Raw genomic sequence first — 20,083 nt, 5'->3', positions numbered from 1 at the left:
AGACTCTGCTGAGCCAGGACCAGCTGCTGAATGACTCTCGCCTGGCTGCTCCCGGCTCTGATAACTGGAGATGACTTCCTTCATGGCCGAGAGCCCAGAGAAGCACGTGTGAGGGCCCTGAGTCTTTGCTTCAGTGAGGAGCTGGCACACAGCCACGTGTGGAGCCCAGAACGGGCTGGGTCTGGCAGGGGCATCTTGGACACACATGCTGACAGGAGCAAAGCAGAGATGTGGAGCAGATGTCCAAGAGATGGTCCCAGTGTCCCTATGTGTTTTCAGCCCTGCTGTGCTCTTCACCACAGCTTTTCTACCTTTTGTATTTTTATAGGTGGACTGCAGATCACTTTTGCCGGGAGGGCAGTGAGTGAGGAACACACATGCTGTTCCTGGTGACAAGTGAGAGGCTCTTATACCAGAAGGGAGGGGCTGCTGGTTCATAAAAGCTCTCCTGGAAAAGAAATGTTCTCAATCATTTGTGACCAAGCTCCGTGAAATGGTAATAGGGTGCCCCCTACTGGGCTGCTTCGAAGGAGCATGCATGTATTTTCATTCACTGGAATCAGGCAGGCAGAGGGGAATTAAGGTGGAGGGTGAGAGCAGGAAAGGAGCCATAAGACTCCTTTCCTATTGCACCCATCTGCCCTGAATCTACTCTCATCTGCAGCAGGTGTCTGCTGGTTCCTGGGTGTTGCTGGGCCTCCCAGGGTTTTAGCAGAGGAGTCCCTAATGCACATATACACACACAGGCCCTCTTCCTCCTCCCAAGCTCACCAGAGCACACTCCAAATCTCTGTCCTACCATTTTCCCTCATCATCCTCAGATGTAATTGATTAAACAGCTTCCCCCTCCCTGGAAGGCCCTTGGGCACCCCAAACTCCATGTTTCTGCCACGAGGCACCACCATGCTTTGTCATACATGGTTAAAACTCTCAAACTACTCAGTTGCTTCTCCAGTAACTCAGGTGCCAAATTCTCTCCATCTTCCTGAGTGATTTTGCTCCTTCATCTCCCTCCCACTGTGACTGCTCTAGTTCAGGCCTTGTCTCTCATCTGATTGACTGCACTTGGTCTCCTACTTGGTACCTCATCTCTCCAGTTATTCCTCTCAGGCTTGTTCTCTACCCCATCCCCAGGGTGACCTTCCCAAAGCACCATTTTAATCCTGTCACCTTTCTGCTCACAATTCCTCTGTTACAGAATTACCACAGAAGTAAAAGTTCTTAGCCCAATATCCAAGGTCCTTTATAGTCATTCAGCACACTGGCTCCTTCAACCTTCGTGAACCCACTACTTCCTACCCAAATTCATTGCTCCTTTTAAGACGTGTGCACCTTTTCTGTGTCATTCCTCACTAAAGAGTGCGTTTTTTTTTTTTTTTCCCAGGCGCCTTCACATGGCCAAATCTTACCTGTCAAGGCCCAGCACAGATACTGTCTCTTTAAGGATACCTTTGCTGCTGTTAGGTTGCAGGTCAACTCTATCCCATGTTTTGTCCTTTTCAAGACAAGAGCACTTCCTACATCACCTTGAAGTTTTTATGTGTCTCTTACCATACCCACCCTCAACACATGCTAAGCACATGCTATGGGATGGTTCTTGTGCCAGATCCCATAGTCCTGATAGGAGTAAGGCCCAATCCTGGTGCTCAAATTGCTCAGGAGACCCATGCTTCTAGTTCCCCATCTACCCATTTGTTCACATGTGTGTGTTAAGTACCTTCCATGCACCAGGCCTGGGCTAGGGAGGGCTAGAGATACAGAAGTGAATGTCAGGGTTTCACCTAAGGGTGCTTATAGTTTATGGGAGGGGAGGGGGCATAGACATGTTTAAAACAAGTGTGCTAAAATGTTCCAAGTGCTCCAATAGAAGTCTCAAGGCCCAAAAGAGCAAGCTGTCATTTTTTTTTTACTGGGAGCTTGTGGATGGGGACTGAAAAATCTCCATGGAAGAGAGATTTGAATTTTGAAAGATGTCATAGTTTACCAGTATGCCAGAGGGGAAGGGCATGGGCTTGAAACCTCCTAGCATCCTAAGATCCTAGGAACTGCCAATAGTTTGTAAAACTAGAGCAGGGTTTCTCAACTTCCACGTTATTGCCATTTTGGGCCAAACAATTCTTTGTGATAGGACTGTCCTGTACACTGTAGGATGTTTAGCAGCATCCTCAGTCTCCACCCTCTAGATACCCATAGCACTCATCCCTCTCCCCAGTTGTGATAACCAAACATGTCTCCAGACATTGCCAAATATCCTCTGGGGGACAGAGTCACCTCTGGTTGAGAATCACTAGAGAATAGGGTCACAATGGAAGGCCCAGGGAAGGAAAATTCTGGTGAGACTGGCAGGAGCCATATCGAAGGCCTTGTAAACCAGGTTGCTGGAATTTTTCTTGGAGATAGGGAGTGGCCAGGATGCGGATTTGAGCGAAAACAGTTTAAAGCAGAGGACAAGCCTCCCTGAGGGCAGGATCTATGATTTACTCATCATGTGGTAACCAGCAAAGTATGTTCTCCTGAGTAGGGGAATCGCTGAGCATGCGCTGAACAGATGAGATGGGTGGATTAACACTAGCCTCCCTCCTCTTCCCCTTGTAGGCCCTCTGAGACTATCCCTGTTTGGAAACCCTGTGGGCAAGACACAGCTGTACTCAAGAGAGCTCCCTAGGACAGCATCCACCTCTCTCCTCCTCCTCTCTGACACTGTGACACACACACACACGCACGCACGCACAGTAAACAATCCAGTGATACCAAGTTTCAGCGTTGCTGCTAGTATGCCAGTTTTTGTGAAACGGAAATGACTTAGGAATTAGACCCTGGTTTGAAGCCCAGCTCTGCCACCTACTGGCTGAATGACCTGGGGAGAATTACTTAGTCTGTGCCTCAGTTTCCTCATCTAAACTTGAAGAGCAGAATCCTCACAGAACCTCTGCCTTGTTAAGGGATTATATGAAATAAAGTGCAGAAGTGGCACTACCACTCCCAGGTAACATACCTGTTGCCATCAAGTCAACTCGGACTCATAGTGACCCTATATGACAGAGTAGAACTGCTCCATAGGGTTTCCAAGGCTGAAATCTATATAAAAGCAGATTGTCACATCTTTCTCCTCAGGAGTGGCTGGTGGGTTTGAACTGATGACCTTTCAGTTAGCAGCCAAAAGCTTAACCACTGTGCCACCAGGGCTCCTTCCCTAGGTAAAATGCTAGAGCAGAAGTGTATCATCCTGTCCATTGAGAGCAGATGGTGACAATGGTCACATTTATCATTTGGGCTTAGCATGATAAAGGATTTAAGGAACAGCTTCAGGAACCTGGTGGCACAGTGGCTAAGAGCTTGGCTGCCAACTAAAGGCTGGCAGTTTGAATCTACCAACTACTCCTTGGAAACCCTATGGGGCAGTTCTACTCTGTCCTATAGAGTCCCTTCGAGTTGGAATCAACTCGACGGCAATGGGTTTCTTCAGGAACCTAACTTTGCAAGTTGAGAACTGTATGGAACCACCCTCCATGCCCTCTCATGCCAGCCCAGTGCCTAGCATTTTGAGGATGCAAATAAAGTGCCCCTCACCTCCATTTGATGTTCAAAGTGCCGGGTGTCTAGGAAGGATTCCTGGAGCTCACCTGCCCTTGGATTTACTACTGCCTTGGTGTGTGTGTTTTTAATACTATTCCCATTTCAAGGGCTTCCCACAAGAAACAGAAGAGTACACCTGGAAAGTCCCTGAGCCCTGCTGGTAGGTTTGACCTTAAAAACACAGAACATTCTGGAGAGAAGGGTTCAAGAGAGATTACTGGGAGTTGATCATGACCCCCTAGGCTTTTTTTTTTTTGGATTCTGCTCTGGCACATTTGCCAGTTCTAACCCCTGTGGAACCCTGGTGACGTAGTGGTTAAGTGCTACGGCTGCTAACCAAAGGGTCGGCAGTTCAAATCTGCCAGGTGCTCCTTGGAAACTCTATGGGGCAGTTCTACTCTGTCCTATAGGGTCACTATGAGTTGGAATTGACTTGACGGCACTGGGTTTGGTTTTGGTTTTTTGGACCCCTGTGGATATGCAGAAGCCAACTCACATGCAGGGCAGGCCAAGGCCTCCGGACTGCCCAGCGGCTCCCCCGCAGAGCCACATCTCATGGGTGAGCCATACCTCATGGGCTATTTGCTTTGTACTTAAGTTTATTTCACTAATCTCCTGAAAAAGATACTGAAATGGAGCTCCTTCAGGCCTCCCCAAGGAAGGAGTCTTCAGAAGCCTCTTTGTCTCCAGCCCTTGAGCCCACCTTCTTAGGTCAACACACAAAAGAGAGGGCTGCCAGTGTGCATGCCCAAGGGTGCATTAACAGGCCCTTTTGAAAACATCACAGTTTAACATGGTAAAACTGAACTCACTTTGCAACAGATAAAAGGGACCAGGCAAATTTGTTAAAAACATGGGATGTGTTAGTAGGTGAAAATCATGTCCTTGGTATAGCCCAGTTTCTCCAGGTTAGGGTGAGCAGCTGTCTGGATCAAGGGGGGTGGGCCACACACCAGGATGAGTGTGGACCCCCCAGGAGGAGGGAGGTGTTCCTTGATCATGTCGGCAGTAATAAAGCCTGAGCTGTACCTCCAGCCTGAAATTAAGCAGAAGCAGAAAAGAGCTGTGGGGACACTAGGTCAAGTCTCTGATGCCCAGGCCTCCTTCCACTGAAGCCAGATAGAGGGAGGCAAGGCTGTTCTACAAAGGCTTAGGAGTCTGCACTACTGTTCCCTGCAGAAGGCCTGAAAGTAGAGGGTTTGAGTCTCAGGGCCCTCTGAAGTACTTACCCCAGATCCCAGGCTCACTGCTGGAACTCTGAGGCCCCTGGAAGCACTGACAAGGATGGAGAACAGGAACAGACGTGGGATGTACCAAGGTGTAGTGTGGGGTTTGTAGAACTGCTCAGTTGGGTGGCGCCCTCTGCTGAGCAGTGAGCTGTATGACAAGACTGGTACAGTGCCATGCAGTGTGGGAAAGGTGCATCTGAAGGGTGTGGTGGGCGTATGGGGCACGGTAGGCATGATGGTTGCTGAGTGCTGGTTGGGGCCGCAGCAGCTGTCTGGGAATCAGTATGTGGAGGACTGCTGTCTAGGTGAGGTGGGTGGTGAAGGGTACGGTGGCTGTGAGCAGTGCTGTTAGAGGGGAAGAGGGACAGTGGCCGTTCTGGGTACTGGGAACAGTGTGTGTGATGGCTGTGTGGGTTACCATGCAGAGTGCAGTAGGCGTGGGCATACACCGTGGCCCAGTGGTGCAGTAGCCCTGTGTTGCACATTGGTATACTGTGTGGAGTGCCACTGGAATAACAGACACCTGCCCTTGATTGCCTCATAAGCAGTTATCCCAAATCCTATCTCCCTCAAATTCCTACATTTCCCATGTGGAGGCAGAGCCCAAGGCTTCAGACTCCAAGCTCAGAACTAAAAAGCAAAAAGAAAAAAAAAAAAAAAGTCCAGCCTGAGATGAGTCAAGGGTTGGGACTGACCCACAGTTGGGCCAAGGGAGATCATACCAATGGGAGGCCTGTCCAAGGTGTACCACAGCTTGAACTGGTCTGAATGAGTTCTGGCAATTTCTTCAAGCTCCACTCTCACCAAGATATCCTCCTCCGTCTAAAAAAGAAGCAACGTTAGGAAAGTCCTCCAGGGACTTCCTGCTTGTTCTCCATACTGAGTAAATCAATAAGCATACTTCTGTCCAAGCTGCCATTCTAGCTTGAGTGCCTGCCAAAGACTGCCAGGGGCAAATCAGAGTTCTGTTGCTGCTGCTCTGAACAACCCTCTCTAGTAGATGTAGGAGCTGGAAGGATATATGTTCCCACAAAGCAGGAGTGATCGCCCTCCAATTGGATGGACCATGGCCTCGCAAGGGCCGGGGTGGCTTCATTCAGAGGTCCTGGCCCCACCTCCCATACCCACACTGAGTGCCAGGCACACCAAACTCAACTGAACAAGCTTAGTGCAGGCGCAAGATCTTCTGCAGTGAATGTAATGGGCTAAAGAAGCAACACAGTAGAATAGCACTGAAGATAGAAGATATAGGAAGAGAAAAAGTCAAGAGCCTCATCTGAGGAAAAGGAGCCAAAGCCAGAAGTAACTTGTCATAGACTCAGAGGTACTGCACAGAAGACCTGGATCTCATTAAAATGCGTCATGATTCTTGTCCCAATAATTCTACTTTGGGGATTCTGTTTAATAATCAAAAAATGATCAAGCCTAGGGACAAAAGCATTCATCATAATGCCATTTATAATCATGGAAACTGAAAATAACCTGAATGTAGGAAGAGATTTAGTAAATGATAATGTAACTTGATATAGACTATGATTAAAATTTTTATGAAGTTTTAATGAGAAAAAATGCCTGTGGTAATGTTGAATGAAAATATATATATATAGTTGTAAACATGCAGCATACATAGAAAAAAAAGACTAGAAAATATATATGAATATTTATCAGGAATAGAATTATATATTATTTTCTTCTTTATGCTTTTCTTTATATTTTTCAAAATTTCTATTGAGGGCATCTATGATTTTATAATCAGAAAAAAAAAAAACGTATTAAGGAAGGAAGACACAGTACTCAGGATTGGCTGGGGTAAGAGGAGTGTTTAAAAAACAGAAATAAAAGCAGCCCTGGACTCAGCTCCCCGCACTGCCGTCGAGTTGATTCCAACTCAAGAGCGACCCTATAGGACAGGGTAGAACTGCCCCGTAGAGTTTCCAAGGAGCGTCTGGCGGATTCGAACTGCCGACCTCTTTGTTAACAGCTGTAGCACTTAACCACTACACCACCAGGGTTACTATGAGTTGGAATCGATTTGATGGCACTGGGTTTGGTTCGGTTTTTTGGACTGAGCTTCTTGGGCTGCCCCCTGCCCTTGTGCTGCCCACTAAGTACTCCCCAGGTAGCGTGAGCTAACTCAATGCAAGGAGAAATAAATGCAGAGTCCCTGCTCAGCAAGCATTCCATCTTCCCACTGCCAGCTCAAGACTGATTCAGCAGAACTCACCTGGTTGGCGAAGACAAGGGACATCTTGGTGTTGTCCCTGGGGTTCTTGGTAATGTGGCGTATGAGCTGCAGCATGGGTGTAATCCCTGGAACACAGTGGGCAGGCCAGCTTTCCCTCATCTCTGGTGCCCACAGGCCCTCCCATAAAGAGCTGACATTTTTCTTGGGCCCAATTATAGTTTTCCCATTGTAGTCCCGGAAATCCAAAGTGGAAAACAGCCCTGCATTTGGGTTTTGCCTTCTAATGCAACAATAAATCCAAAGCCCTTTCTCATTTTAATATGGCAAGATGGAAAGCAAGATGGCTAAGAAATCAGAACTGGGTTTCACTCCCAGCTCACTAACTGTGTGGCTTGGGGTGAATATTTACCTGTCTGGGCTTTTCTGTTTCCTCATTTGTAAAAGAGAATTAATGAGGAATCAATGTGATAGTTTTGAAAGTGCCTATTATAGTGCCTGGCACATCATAAACAAACAAACAAAAAAACCCCAAACCCATTGCTGTCAAGTTGATTCTGACTCATAGTGACCCTATAGGGCAGAGTAGAACTGCCCCATATGGTTTCCAAGGAGCGCCTGGTGGATTTGAACTGTCAACCTTTTCGGTTAGCAACTGAACACTTAACCACTGCACTACCAGGGCCATTGGTACATCATAGGTGCTCCTTGAACATGTGTTCTCTTCTTTCAGGTGTTCAGTTCAAGGGAGGGGAGAGTCAGGCTTGAAGTGAATCCAGGAGCCCTTGGGGGACCATGGATGGTCCTGCCCAACCTGGCCCCACAGACTCATCCATGTTCCCCAGCCTGACCTGAGAGGCTCCTATGGCTCCCCAGCAGCTGCCAGGTTGGTTGAGGGGAGCATGGCACACAGGGTTAGTTCCGTGGCTTGTCAGCGACCATGAGTTCCCACCCATAAAAGCCAGAAGAATCTCTAGGCTCAAATGACTTCAATGTCAGAAGGGTCTCAGAACTTACCTTGTGGATGAAGTCCCCCACCACCCCCACCCCAAGACACCTCTTACCTGTGCCCCCAGCAATCATTCCCAGGTGACGGACCAGCTTTTTTTCAGGCTCACTTGTTTTGTCTGGTCTGACTGCAAGATTTCCTGGAAACACAGAGGATGCTTCTGACTTCTGAAGCCCTCGCCTGAGAGCCTGCAAAAGATCACTGCCTTTCCTGGGGGGTTCCTGGAGTCAAGTCAACCAAAGGGATTGGCTGTACCATTTTAAACCAGAGAAGTGGGCCAGGGTGGCCTCCTCAGTTAGCCCCAATATACTGGTGCACAAAGTGAGAACAAAGCTGGGTTTCCTCAGGGAACTGCTAGACCTTTTCTTATAAGGAAAGAGAAACACAAACTGAAGTTAACATGAGCCCCACAGAGCATTTTTACAAACCTGCAGCAGTGAGTGAGAAAATAAATGAACATGTGAGTAAACGCATAATTTTGGAATCCATCCCATCCATCCCATCCATCCATCCATCCCTCCATCCATTTTTTCAGTATTAGGTGCCTCTTATGTTTTAGGCATTATGCTGGGCATACAGTGATGAGGAAACACCAAATAATTCCCCTGATTTAGTGAACCTTACAATCTCATAAAGTGAATGTGTGAATGAATGATAGGTATGATGGTAAATGAATTTGTGTGTGAATCAAAGAATATATGAAGACTTTAAAGACAAGCCTATGTGACTCAAATCTAAAAAGTTTTCTAGATCAATGGAACCACCCCCAGAGTCTTCTCCCATCCAGATGGAGGCCAAGTGTGAGCCCCCCAGTACCTAGACCATGGTAGAACAGGCGCCCAGTTGGCCCTCGAAATAGGATGGTGTCCCCTATTTTCATGTTCTCCAAGTATTGAGTCATCTTCCCCCCTTCAGGATACTTGGGGTGTACATTTTTGAAGTAGATCTGAAAGACAAGGCCGTATGGTTTTCACACCCCCAGGTGTGAGGCCACAGCCACACACAACTTGAAAGTGCACTTGCTACTGGAAATTATGTCTAGAAAGTCCTCTGCTCTCACAATTGCTGCAAACAATCCCTGAAGACACTACGAGGCTACTTGTAGCTCCACTGTTAAATGACACTGCTGGAAAACCCAGTCCAGGGCAGTGTCTCTCAGAGAAGAGGCATTGCCCCTCCATTCTACTACCCCTTGGCCCTCAATAGGCTATGTGAACTTTAGGCAGCTGGGACACTGGTGACCATCATTTACCTTTACAATTAAGTCCACAAAACCTTGGTCATCATCACTGGAGACAGGGGTATAAGCTCTGATCACAAAATCATCATCAATTTTAGCCAGGAGATGGACATAGTTACCTACAGAAAAGGCATCAAATGTAAGTCCAAGCATGGGTCAGGCTAAAGAGGACGCAGAAATCCCATAGTACTGAACTTCAGTGAGGTGGGCACATAGGATAGTAGGGTGCATGGTGGAGTGGGGAGATAAACAGAGAAGGAGCCCAAATTCAGGATGTCTGGGTTCTAGGCCTGGCCTTGTTACTCAGTGTGCTACCCTGGGCAAGTCACTTCACCTCTGTGGGTAATAGTCTCTTCATCTGTAAAATAAAGATGTTATACTCACTTGCTTCAATCATAGTGTAATTGTGAGCTTCTGGTACAGGAAGCTCACTGTCAATGTACGCTTATTGTGTCAAAGTGCTTTGTGGAGCAGCAAGAGCTAACTGCAGTTGGAAGTATTAAAAATTACAGAATGTTTCCCTATAAAAGCAAAATATGTTGCCTTAACAAACTCATTTCTTAAACTAGATGTATCACTGGATGTATACCTAACTCATCTGTATCCCAGTGCCTGGCACACAGTAGGCTTAGGCTCAAATATAAACACTGTAGGGCCACCAGATTTGGACACACATGGACCAGGAGTTCTAGCAATAGCATTGTGTCTTCCTGGCCCGTGGCACTGTTGAGGGGCATCAGTGAAGTTTTGAATCATGTAATTCTGCCCCTCCAGGGCAGAAGTGACTGGTCCAGGTATAGCCAGGGACCTCTGACTCATAACTAGTACATCCTAGTGACAAATGATGGGATGAGCTTCCCAGATTTCTGTTGGATCTAAACTGGGAGGCTTAAGTGACTAAGGTAATTAGTAGCAAGGGCAGGAGCTGCAGTCAAGAGATGCTAAGAGCTGGAGGCAAGTGAAAACTCCTTGTTAGAGTTTCTAAGGGAGTAGAAACTGTAAGCATAAGAAATTGACAGAAAAAAGAGAGATCTTAGGAGAGACAGAGAAGGAAGGGAACAGGATGGAGGGAAGGAGGAAGGGGAGGGGGTGTAGAAGGGCAGGTCCTTCAAGTTGTGTTAGGACCACAAGCTGAAGCCTTTGGGGGAGGTCCTGAAGCCTGAGGCACAGATACTCTGGGTTAAGACAGGCTCAATGACTCTGGCCATGTCCTAGCTGGCCACCATGGATATCCAGGAATAAAAGCCTGAGCCATCTTCCCTCTGAATCTGAAATTGGAAACCTGGAAAGACTCTTTTGGATGCAGCCAACCTGGGCCTGGCCTGGCTGTGTCTCCAGAGAAAATGAACTGCCCTGACTGGTCCCTCAGGCGCCATCTCTGAGCCCTCAGCAGACTCCCAGAAGTTTCTAACTTACCTTGTCCCACTAACTTTGTACTACCTACACCAGGACTGTGGGGAGAATAGACCAAGGCAGGTTCTAAGAAATTCTATTTCTCAAGAGTTTTTCACTCTTTTAGGCCTCTTGCCAATAATACTGGCCCCACAGGCCAGGCAGACGACTGAAAGACAGCCTGATACTTAGCTCTTATGGATGCAGAGGCAGAAAGGAAGCAGCAAGGAGGCTGAGGGACCCAGCTGGCAGTCTGGTGTGTAATTTCATCACCTGGTATGGGTGAGGTCAAGGTTTCTTCCTGTGTACACAGGGCTAGTAGGCCGTGGATTAGGACCTCCACCAGCCAGGTAAATCGCACTAGCAACTTGTACAACGCTTCTCTGACACCCCAGCCCTGGGCCTAGCAGAGGTTTTCCACCTAAGGCTAATTTCAGCCATCTGATGGTGCTACAAACTAGAAATGGGGTAAATCTGAACTCTTAAGATTGCTAGGATTTGTTTCCACAATGGGTCCCCTCCTTGTATGGATATAAGGTCCCTGCAGAGAAGCTACAAAGTGGATGGAGGAAGAGGCACTTTACTTTCTCTCAGTCTCCAGAGCTGCAAGAAAATAAATTTCTGTTCTTTAAAGTCACACACTTGTGGTATTTGTGTTACAGCAGCACTAAGAAACTAAGACATCTACTATGTGCACAGCACTTTTCAGTTTCTAAATTTTCACATCTATCAATCACTTTCCCCTCACAACAATTCAAGGGCCTGGGTAACTGCGTTTCATAGACTGAGGCTCAGAGAGGTTGAGGGACTTTCCTAAGGTCACCCAGCAAGAAGCCTGGGATGAGATCTTTGTCTTTCTGACTGTATGGTCGCTGAGGTATCACTTTTGTGTGGGGCTGAAGTGAACAATGAGAAAAGGGAATGTACTACCCCAAGCCCATCTTCCTACCCCCTGAGCTTATATGGCTCTGGAAGTGTGTCACAGCAATCTCCACACCTCAGCTGTCTTTCTGCTAAGAGCAGAGTGCCTAGCCCTGCAAGGGCCCAGGCCTAGTGATGACACCAAATCCCACTCACCTACAGGAAGCCCTAAGACATGGTCCCTCGAGGGCAGTCCAAAGCGAAACCTCCGGGTGTTGTGGCTGATTTGCTAATAAAACGAAAACACAAAGGCAGACTCTGTCAGCTTTCTAGAAGCCTTGCTGGACAGCTCAGATTCCTAGAAAAGGAACTTCATTTAGTGCTACCCCAGCGGACATACAATGGTAGTGTGGAGCAAACTCGAGGCCATGAAATGTCTGTCTAAATGCCCTGCCTTCCCAGCCAGCAAATTCCCCATGACTCTTGTGCCCCACTGACAGGGGACAGAGTGGGCCCAACCCATTACCTCTTTCTCAATCAAGGGCAGAGGATACTTGGTTTCAGGGTCCTGTAAGGTGATAAGCTTTCTTCTCCTTGAGTTCTTGTTCTTCAGGGCCAACATGAGCACCGTCAGCCCAATGACAGTGATGGCAAGGAGCAGGGATGGGTCCTGACCAGACAGAATGTGAGCGTGAGCAGAGCAGCTCAAGTCTCACCCGCTCTTCATCAATGGCAGCTCTCATATATAGTGCACCCTCTCCGCACCAAAGGCACAGAAGGAGTTAACTATGCCTGAAAGAAACTTGGCAGAAGGAAAAATACTAAAACAGAAGGCAATTGAGCCTGTGGTGGACCAGAGGTAGGGAAGTGTCAGGTCCCCTGGACCAAGCCTGGCAGATGGCCAGGCAGACGGTGATGAAGATCACCAGGTCCCCTTCAGCCTACCTGCCTTCATCTGGGCTACATCGAAGAGAATACCCTCCTTGAAGTAGAAGGGATGAGGGCCAGTTTTTGCTCCTACATCATTGCTTCTAAATACACAATTTAGAATGGAGACCTAAGCTCCCCCTCCACCGAGGGCAGAACTGGGGCAGAGGGCTGTGGGATGGACACCCCATCCTTCCAAGGAGGCTGTGGCTGACAGCAGGCCTGGGGATGGACTCACCTCTCCCACTGCCCCCACTCAGGCCTGGCTAAGATACGGGCGGGGTGAGTAGCTCTCTTTAGGGGGAGCTCTGGGACCTTAGTACCTCTGCGCACATCAATACTTTTCAGAGCAAGCGAAGGAGGCCTGGGCACTCACCTGCCAGCCAGCTTCCATGCATTCGTCCCCGAAGCCCAAGCCGCCCCGCTCTGCGTGGCTCATTTCCCGACCCTAGCCAGATCTAGGGCAGATTCGGGGAAAGGTCTGCCCAGCTCTCTCCTCACGCCGGGGGAAGGGGGGAGCCTTGATTCCCCGTCCCCCGCACCACGCCTTGTCCAAATCCCGCTCCGGTCCTAGACCGGCGTGCCCGCCCGCCCGGCCCTCCCCGGTCCAGCCCTGACCGGCACTGGCCTCTCCTGGCCCTCCCCTCCCCCACGGCCGCCATCCCAGCTCCCGACGGCCCGTGGGCCTTTCCTCAGCTCCTGGAGGCCTGGTCGGACTTTCGCCCGCTCCAGCCCGCCTCCGCGCCGCCCCCCGCCTTGTCCTCCTCCCTGTGGCCTTCTTGACCCGGAGCGGCTCCGGCCAAACCCACCCTGAATGAGACGCCGAGCATGCCGTCGAGCTGAGCCTGGCTGAGGAGGCCGGTGCGCGGCTCCCCAGCTGTCCTGCCGACCTGTGGGCGCCGCCCTGCAGCTCCGCCTGGCGGTCGGGAGAGCCTTGCACACACGGGCCCCGGGCGGACGCAGAAGGCAAGCGGCGCGACCCCGGCACCGGGACCCCCACGGACAACCGGCAGCAGCGCGAGGCGGCTCCAACTCTGCAGCTGACGCAACTCCCCGAGTGGGGCCAGCTCAGAAAGTTCTTTCTCCGGTGAGTTAGACCGTCGTCCGGACCTCCTCAGGACCGCGCTGAGTTCAGGGGCTTCCACTGCTTGGGGGAAGCCCGGCGGAGGGCTGGGGGCTTCTAAGTAGCTGGTGAAACATCTCTGATTTATTACATAGGCCCCCTCTCCACCCGGACCCTCTCCCTGCACACTCAGAGCAGCCATGACTGCGTATCCGTCTCCTCAGCTCGCTTAAATTGTGGCAAAGTTGAAGAAAGGGGTATTTGAGTGACTAGGAGGAGGGCGATGCTGGCAGAGGAAATGGGAATTCAGGTCACTTCGGAGAGCACAGGTAATGAGCTCCTACTCTGAGCCTGGTTCAGAGCCGGGTGGTTGTGGGAGTGGGGACTGGGGGGTGTAATCGAGTTAAAGACGACGTCAAAGAGCTCAGCCATTCTTTCCTTCACTCACGATTGGTGGAGAGAAATAACAAGTATCGACAGTAACCCGATGGGAGGCGGTTATGGAGGTTCTTCACAGTGCGTTTCAGAGCCTTGGTACCCCCTCCCCCAACCCCCATCAGTTCTCAGATCGCCAGGGGTCTCCTTGGCCTCAGTGAGACAGAAACCAAGAAACAGATTCCACCCCTACCCCGAACCACACACCACTGCTTGCACCTGTGTGTTGGACACCTTCCATAACAACTGCAAACAACTGTAGGTGCTAGAATATTAATGTTAGGTATCTTAGTTTTTGACAATCTAATAAGTATGAAGTGATGTCCTTTGAACTTAATTTGCTTTACTTGGTAATGAGGGTAAGCATCTTTCATATGTTTATTTCCAGCTGAGTTTCTTTTTCTAAAAAAAAATGCCTATTCATGATTGCTCATCTTTCTTTTGAGTTGGATTTTTCATACTGATGTTTAGGAGTTTTTTATATGTATTTTAGATACCATGGTTTTGTTTTCTCAGTTTGTAACTTTTCCTTTTCTCCCTTCCTTCCTTCTTTCCTTTCTTTTTTGGTGATGTCTTTTGATGAATAGAAATTTGTAGTTGTAATGTGGTCAAATTTGTCAATCTTTTACCTATATGGCTAGTGCTTTTTGTGTCTTGCCTAACTTTATCCAAGGTTATAAAAATACTCGATATTTTCTTTGACAAGATTTATAGTTTTTTTCTTTCACGTTTTTTCTCTCAACCACCTGGAATTAATTTCTGTGTGTGATGTGAGGTAGGGATCCAATTTAATTCTTTTCATTTGAATAATGTGTTTCGGTAGCATTTATTGAATTGCTCGTACCTGACCACTAGCCAGCAATGCCACCTCTGTTATGTATCAGTTTTCATATATGTGTAAGTCTGGCTCTGTTCTCTCTATTCCCTTATATTGATCAAGTTGCCCAGCCCTGTGCCAATATCACACCGTCCTAATTATAATAGTCTATGTATACAAACTATTATAATATAAAAAATTGTTTTTTTTATAACAAGTGTTTATATTTTTCATTCTTGTACATTCTTCAGGTCTCAGCTGAAATATCACTTCCTTAGAGATGCCTTCTCCAATCCCCCAATTTTAATTACATGTACACATTACAGTCTATTCATAGCTTTTACTTCAGTTTGTAATTATATATCTTGAATATTTGATTATTAAATGACACTCACAGTACTTTGGAAGTTTCATTATGGCGGTGACCCTGTTTCCTACAGCTTATAACAGTGACTGTCATAGACAACATTCAGTAAATACTTAATTAGTGAATGAATGAACAAAGGAATGAGTTCATCTCTGCCCAGCATCATTTAGCACACTGCCTCGTGTGTGTTAGATAAATACTTATGAACCTATGGGAAAGGGACAGTGCCTTTTGTCAGTACTCTGTCCCCTTTCCTTGCTTAATTTATCACCATAAAACATTACCAAATGACATACTACATATTTTATCTATTTGTTTACTGTCTCTCTCCACTTGAATGTAAGTTCCATGAGTTCAGGAGCTGATTTTTAACTCCTGCTGTATTGGGACAAACAAACAAACAAACCAAACCAAACCTGTTGCTGTCGAGTCAATTCCGACGCATAGCGACCCTATAGAACAGAGTAGAACGGCCCCACAGGGATTCCAAGGAGTGGCTGGTGGATTCAAACTGCTGACCTTTTTTGGTTAGCAACCAAGCTCTTAACCACTTAATCACTGTACCACCAGGGCCCCACAGTGCCTAGCAGTTGATAGATGCTCAATAAATATTTATTGCAAGAATGAACAAACTTCGTTTACTCCATTTGAGCCTTTATTTTTGGCATTGGAATCCAGAAGCATCTCACTTTCTCCTGGGTCTGTCTTAATATTTGCCTTAACCTCCATTTTCCCTTCTTATTTCCCCTACCTGGTTCCTCAATGTTACCAGAGAGGCAGATGGCACGTTTTTATTAATCCCTGGAGCAAGATGAAAGGCAGGTATTTACTCAGGGTCCCAATGGTTTTGAGAGGGCAATGATTCCCCTCTTTTCTCAGCATTCCTACACACTTTATGTGTGCCCCTCACATGCTCATATGCCACCTGAACTGAGGTTCATCTTCTACTATTCTTTTCTGTCTCCTGAAATAAACTGTGAACACATGGCTCCTGTCTCTAAATCCCCAGCTTGGTAACAGGGCCTGACAAAGAGCAGGCCTTCAGCAAGTGTTTGCTAAAAAAATGAGTGAATGTCTGTTGTTGTCACTGAACATACATGAAACCCCACATTACCAGCCTGAGCTTCTCCTGTGCAGGTACCATACTGACTTCAATGCCGAGTTTTCCCTGGGGAAATCAGTACCCTGTCCAACTCAATGAGTGTTTGCTCTCTAAACAATTTTCAGGCTGTTGTGAACTTCTCATTAGGTTTTTAACCTTGAAAATTATTTATTTCCACTCTCCCCACGAGCATATGACCACCTTGTAGATCCTAGCTGTTAAACCTAAATCATGGTAGGCTGAATAGTGGTCCCCTAAATAAATCCATATCCCAACCTCCACAACCTGTGTATGCTGCTTTATATGGCAAAAGGACTTTGCGACGTGATTAGGATGGGGACATTATCCTGGATTATCCAGGTGGGCCTGATGTAATCGAAGTCCTCATAAGAGGGTTGTAAAAATCCAAAAAGCAAACCTCTTGCCATCGAGTCGATTCCGACTCATAACAACCCTATAGTACAGAGTAGAACTGCCTCATAGTAGAGTTTCCAAGGAGTGGCTGGTGGATTCAAACTGCTGACCTTTTGGTTCGCAGCCAAGCTCTTAACCTCTATGCCACCATAGGAGAAGGTAATGTGATAATGGAAGCAGATTGGAGGCAGGCACCCTGAAGATGGAGAAAGGGGCCACAAACCAAGGAATGCAAGTGGCCACTAGAAACTGAAAAGGCAAAGAAATAGATTCTCCCCCCAGTGGCTCTAGAAGGAACCAGCCCTGACTACGGTTTGATTTTAACCCATCGAAACTGATTTCAGACTTTTGGCCTCCAGAACTATAAATTTGTGTTGTCTTAAGCCTTTTAAGCCACTAAATTTGTGACTTTTATAGCAGCAATATGAAACTAATACGCTAGATGAACTATTGTTTTTGTTTCTTGAGGTTTGTTTGTTTATACCCACTGCTTATTTATGGACATTGTTAGTTTCCAAAAACCAGGTCATTATGCAAAAATTGGCATTATGTGAAAATGGAGGATGACCACATGAGGTCACAGAATGGAGGATGACTGCATCGTTACATAACTGCCAAACCACTAAGAATCATGGCCCAGCCAGGGTGACACATAACCTTAACATCACAGCCAGCATTACTGTCACCTCACATCTCAGCATTGGTTACTGCCAGACATATGTCATTAATGTGCAAAATAGTCAGATAGTAGATTTTTTACTATTGTTGTAAATGTGAAATGTCAGATAACGAGATAGTTGATAAGTGAGGAGTAGGTATACTTGGGTTTACTAAAAAAACATATTTCTGTGCCTTGGACCAGAGCAGCCATGAGATCCCCCAGCTCTCATGCTCTCATTACTTCAATGTGGGTCTCTTTTCTGATGTAAATGACCTTTTTCAGCAGCCTGCTGCTACCTGGCCACATCTTCAGTTTATTGTCCCTGCCAGGGGACATGAGCAGCCCACTCACTCCATCCCTTCCTCTTCATCCTGGCTCAAGGCTGTGCTTCCTGCATTTTGCAAAAATGTCATCCTGAACAAAGGACCTCAGCAGACAATTATAGTTGACTAGGATGAGCCTTATGAGATACCACTGGTGGAGCACTCAACCTACTTCAAGCACCCAACACAGTGATCAGGATCCTCCCCACCCCCAGCACCTCTACGGTCATAAAGCAATGGCAACATTTTGCATTCTGGAATGTCTTTAGCCTCAACTTGTGTAAAAGAAATGTGGCCGTGGGAAAACCTTGCACACTGCTGGCAGTGTGGAGCTGACATGGGTCTGATCCTGTAAGACGCTATGAAATCAAGAGGATTGAGAAACCAGGAATGATAATAGTTTGCCAGGAACGGTGAGTAGGAGTCAGAAGAACAGCTTGCAGAGTCCTATTCTGTTGTCCCTCCCACGCTGAGGGGAATCCTTCTTGCCTGAGCAGCTATGACTGCAGAGCTATGCCAACGATGCTAGTCAATTCCTCCACCAATATTTACAGCAGTTGCTTCAACTTTTCCCAAATGACATCTGCTGTGGTAGGGGATAGATTAGTCTCCAGAAGGTAGTGATTGTGAGTTCACAGCTTGGGCTGTGGAGACAATGGGAAGGAAATGGGGAAGCCAAATACAGTTTCCAGGCGAGAGTTCCACTAGCATGGCCACAATGTGACTGCCAGCTTGAGGCTGTGAACCTCAGATCTATACCAGGAGAAAAGCTGAAGGGGAAAGGAAAAATACCCAATTAAGAAATGATACAAAGCATTCCCAACTCCTACTTCAACGCAACCGGGAATTTTATTGCTCACAAACTTGACCGAACCTCCGCTTCATTGTATCTTAGAGGGACAAAAACAGGAGCTTTTGAGGTAAGAATTTTGTTTCTGGAAACAGTTTCTGTTAAAAAAAGAAAAAAGTAAGAACAATTGAGCAAATTGAACTAAAGCTTCCATTAGAAGGTAATTATAAAACCTTCGTTTTCATATAGCTGTAGAGTTTACAAAGTGTTTCCCAACAATAAAACGTATCCCAATGAAATCATTTTGATCATTTTACAACCATTTGAATTTGAAGAAAGAATCTAAGAGAGATTCCATGCCTCTTCCAAGATCACGCTGCCGTGACTTAAACCCACGTTTCTGAACCCAGCCTAACGTTCTTCCCCATACTACTGAAACCTATGGTACAGAAACGCATAAAGAGCATTTTAGTTTTGATGCTACTGAAACTTAAACTTGATCCGTGATTTCAAATTGAAAGAGACCCGTCCCTACTTTTCATGTACCAAAGCTGAGGCCCTGAAATCTTAAATGATGCTTTTGGAAGAAGGGTCATTTGCATCGAGGTGTCAGCCTCGCTCAGTCTGCAGTTTCATTAAGAGCACATGTAAAATTCTTCCCTGGTAGAAATTAATTTAGAAAATATACAAATAGAAAATGCACCCCTTTTCTCTGCCTTCCCTTCTGTCTTTGTGTATCACCTGTTGTATTCCCATCTGACCAAATGCGCTCCTTGTGCTCTAGTCCTTGTCCCCTCCCACTGCTCAAGAACATGGCCCCAGCAATTCTCCCATCTGCCTCCTTCATCATCAATTCCCTCTCTCTATTTGATCATTTCTGTACCAAAAAAAATTATGTACACATATGTACTGTAATTTTTCCCATGTTAAAAAAGGCAGTGTATCTTCTCTTGACTCCTCATCCCCATATACATAATATTCCTTCTCTGTTTCTGGTTATAAGAAAATTCTTTGAATTCCTTGCTTTTTCCAGTATCTCCCCTCTCATTCTCTCTTGTACGTGCTCCAAAAAAGGCTTTCATTCTTACCATTCCTTTAAAACTGCTCTTGTCAAGATCACCAATAACCCTCACATGTAATGGTCAATTCTGAGCCAACTCCTCATTTTCACCCCATGTAAATGGCGTACCCCAGATATCAGGCCACAGCTCCTGCACTTGACCATGCCTTGTCTTGAATTATTCGCTAATTTATCTTGTGTCCCCAGTGAGACCAGATGTCCTTGAGAGTAGGGACGTATCTTCGCTTTTCTCATGTACATATCTAGCTTGGCTGGGCATATTAAAACCAAAAAAACAAAGTAGTTGCTGTAGAGTTGATTCCGACTCCTGGGGACAACATGTATTTCAGTGTAGAACTGTACTCCATAGTTTTCATGGTTGCGACCTTTTGGAAGCATATTGCCAGGCCTTTCTTACTTGCTGGTGGTTTTCTTACTTTCCAAAACTGGTCTTCTGATTATACTCAGCATGGATGAAGAAGGAAACTCTCAGGTGTTTCACTGGTTTCCAGTGTCCTTGGAGAAGGGAGTTGACCCAAAGGCCAGGTCCTAATTCAGAAAATGATTCTGTGTCTTGAACTGAACTTGGGACCTACCTGCTAACAGGATTTCTCAAATGGAGATCCGCTACGGAT

At 46.8% G+C, this 20,083-nt stretch overlaps 2 protein-coding genes across 3 annotated transcripts in view; one reads left to right on the top strand and one right to left on the bottom strand.

Moving 5' to 3' along the window:
• PPFIBP2 (PPFIA binding protein 2) overlaps positions 1-4,257 on the top strand; it is a 171,653-nt gene extending 167,396 nt beyond the window's left edge. For both annotated transcript variants that reach the window (XM_064288487.1, XM_064288488.1), the window contains one exon: positions 3-4,257. In XM_064288487.1, the coding sequence (XP_064144557.1) occupies positions 3-74 (72 nt within the window). In that variant the 3' untranslated portion in view covers positions 75-4,257. The remainder of the gene's footprint in view (positions 1-2) is intronic.
• Positions 4,156-12,257, bottom strand: LOC100655081 (NADH-cytochrome b5 reductase 2). Its single transcript, XM_064288493.1, has 8 exons — positions 12,016-12,257; positions 11,706-11,778; positions 9,249-9,355; positions 8,813-8,942; positions 8,052-8,135; positions 7,030-7,115; positions 5,528-5,627; positions 4,156-4,612 (listed from the first exon to the last, which is right to left on the bottom strand). Exons 1-8 carry the CDS (start codon positions 12,109-12,111, stop codon positions 4,440-4,442), a joined length of 849 nt encoding a protein of 282 aa, XP_064144563.1. The 5' UTR covers positions 12,112-12,257; the 3' UTR covers positions 4,156-4,439.
• Positions 12,258-20,083: the final 7,826 nt, after the last annotated feature.

Source organism: Loxodonta africana, chromosome 7, assembly GCF_030014295.1.
Source record: "Loxodonta africana isolate mLoxAfr1 chromosome 7, mLoxAfr1.hap2, whole genome shotgun sequence".
Taxonomy (NCBI): domain Eukaryota; kingdom Metazoa; phylum Chordata; class Mammalia; order Proboscidea; family Elephantidae; genus Loxodonta; species Loxodonta africana.
Note: the sequence above shows the minus strand (reverse complement) of the source record. Positions and strands in the feature narration are given on the sequence as shown.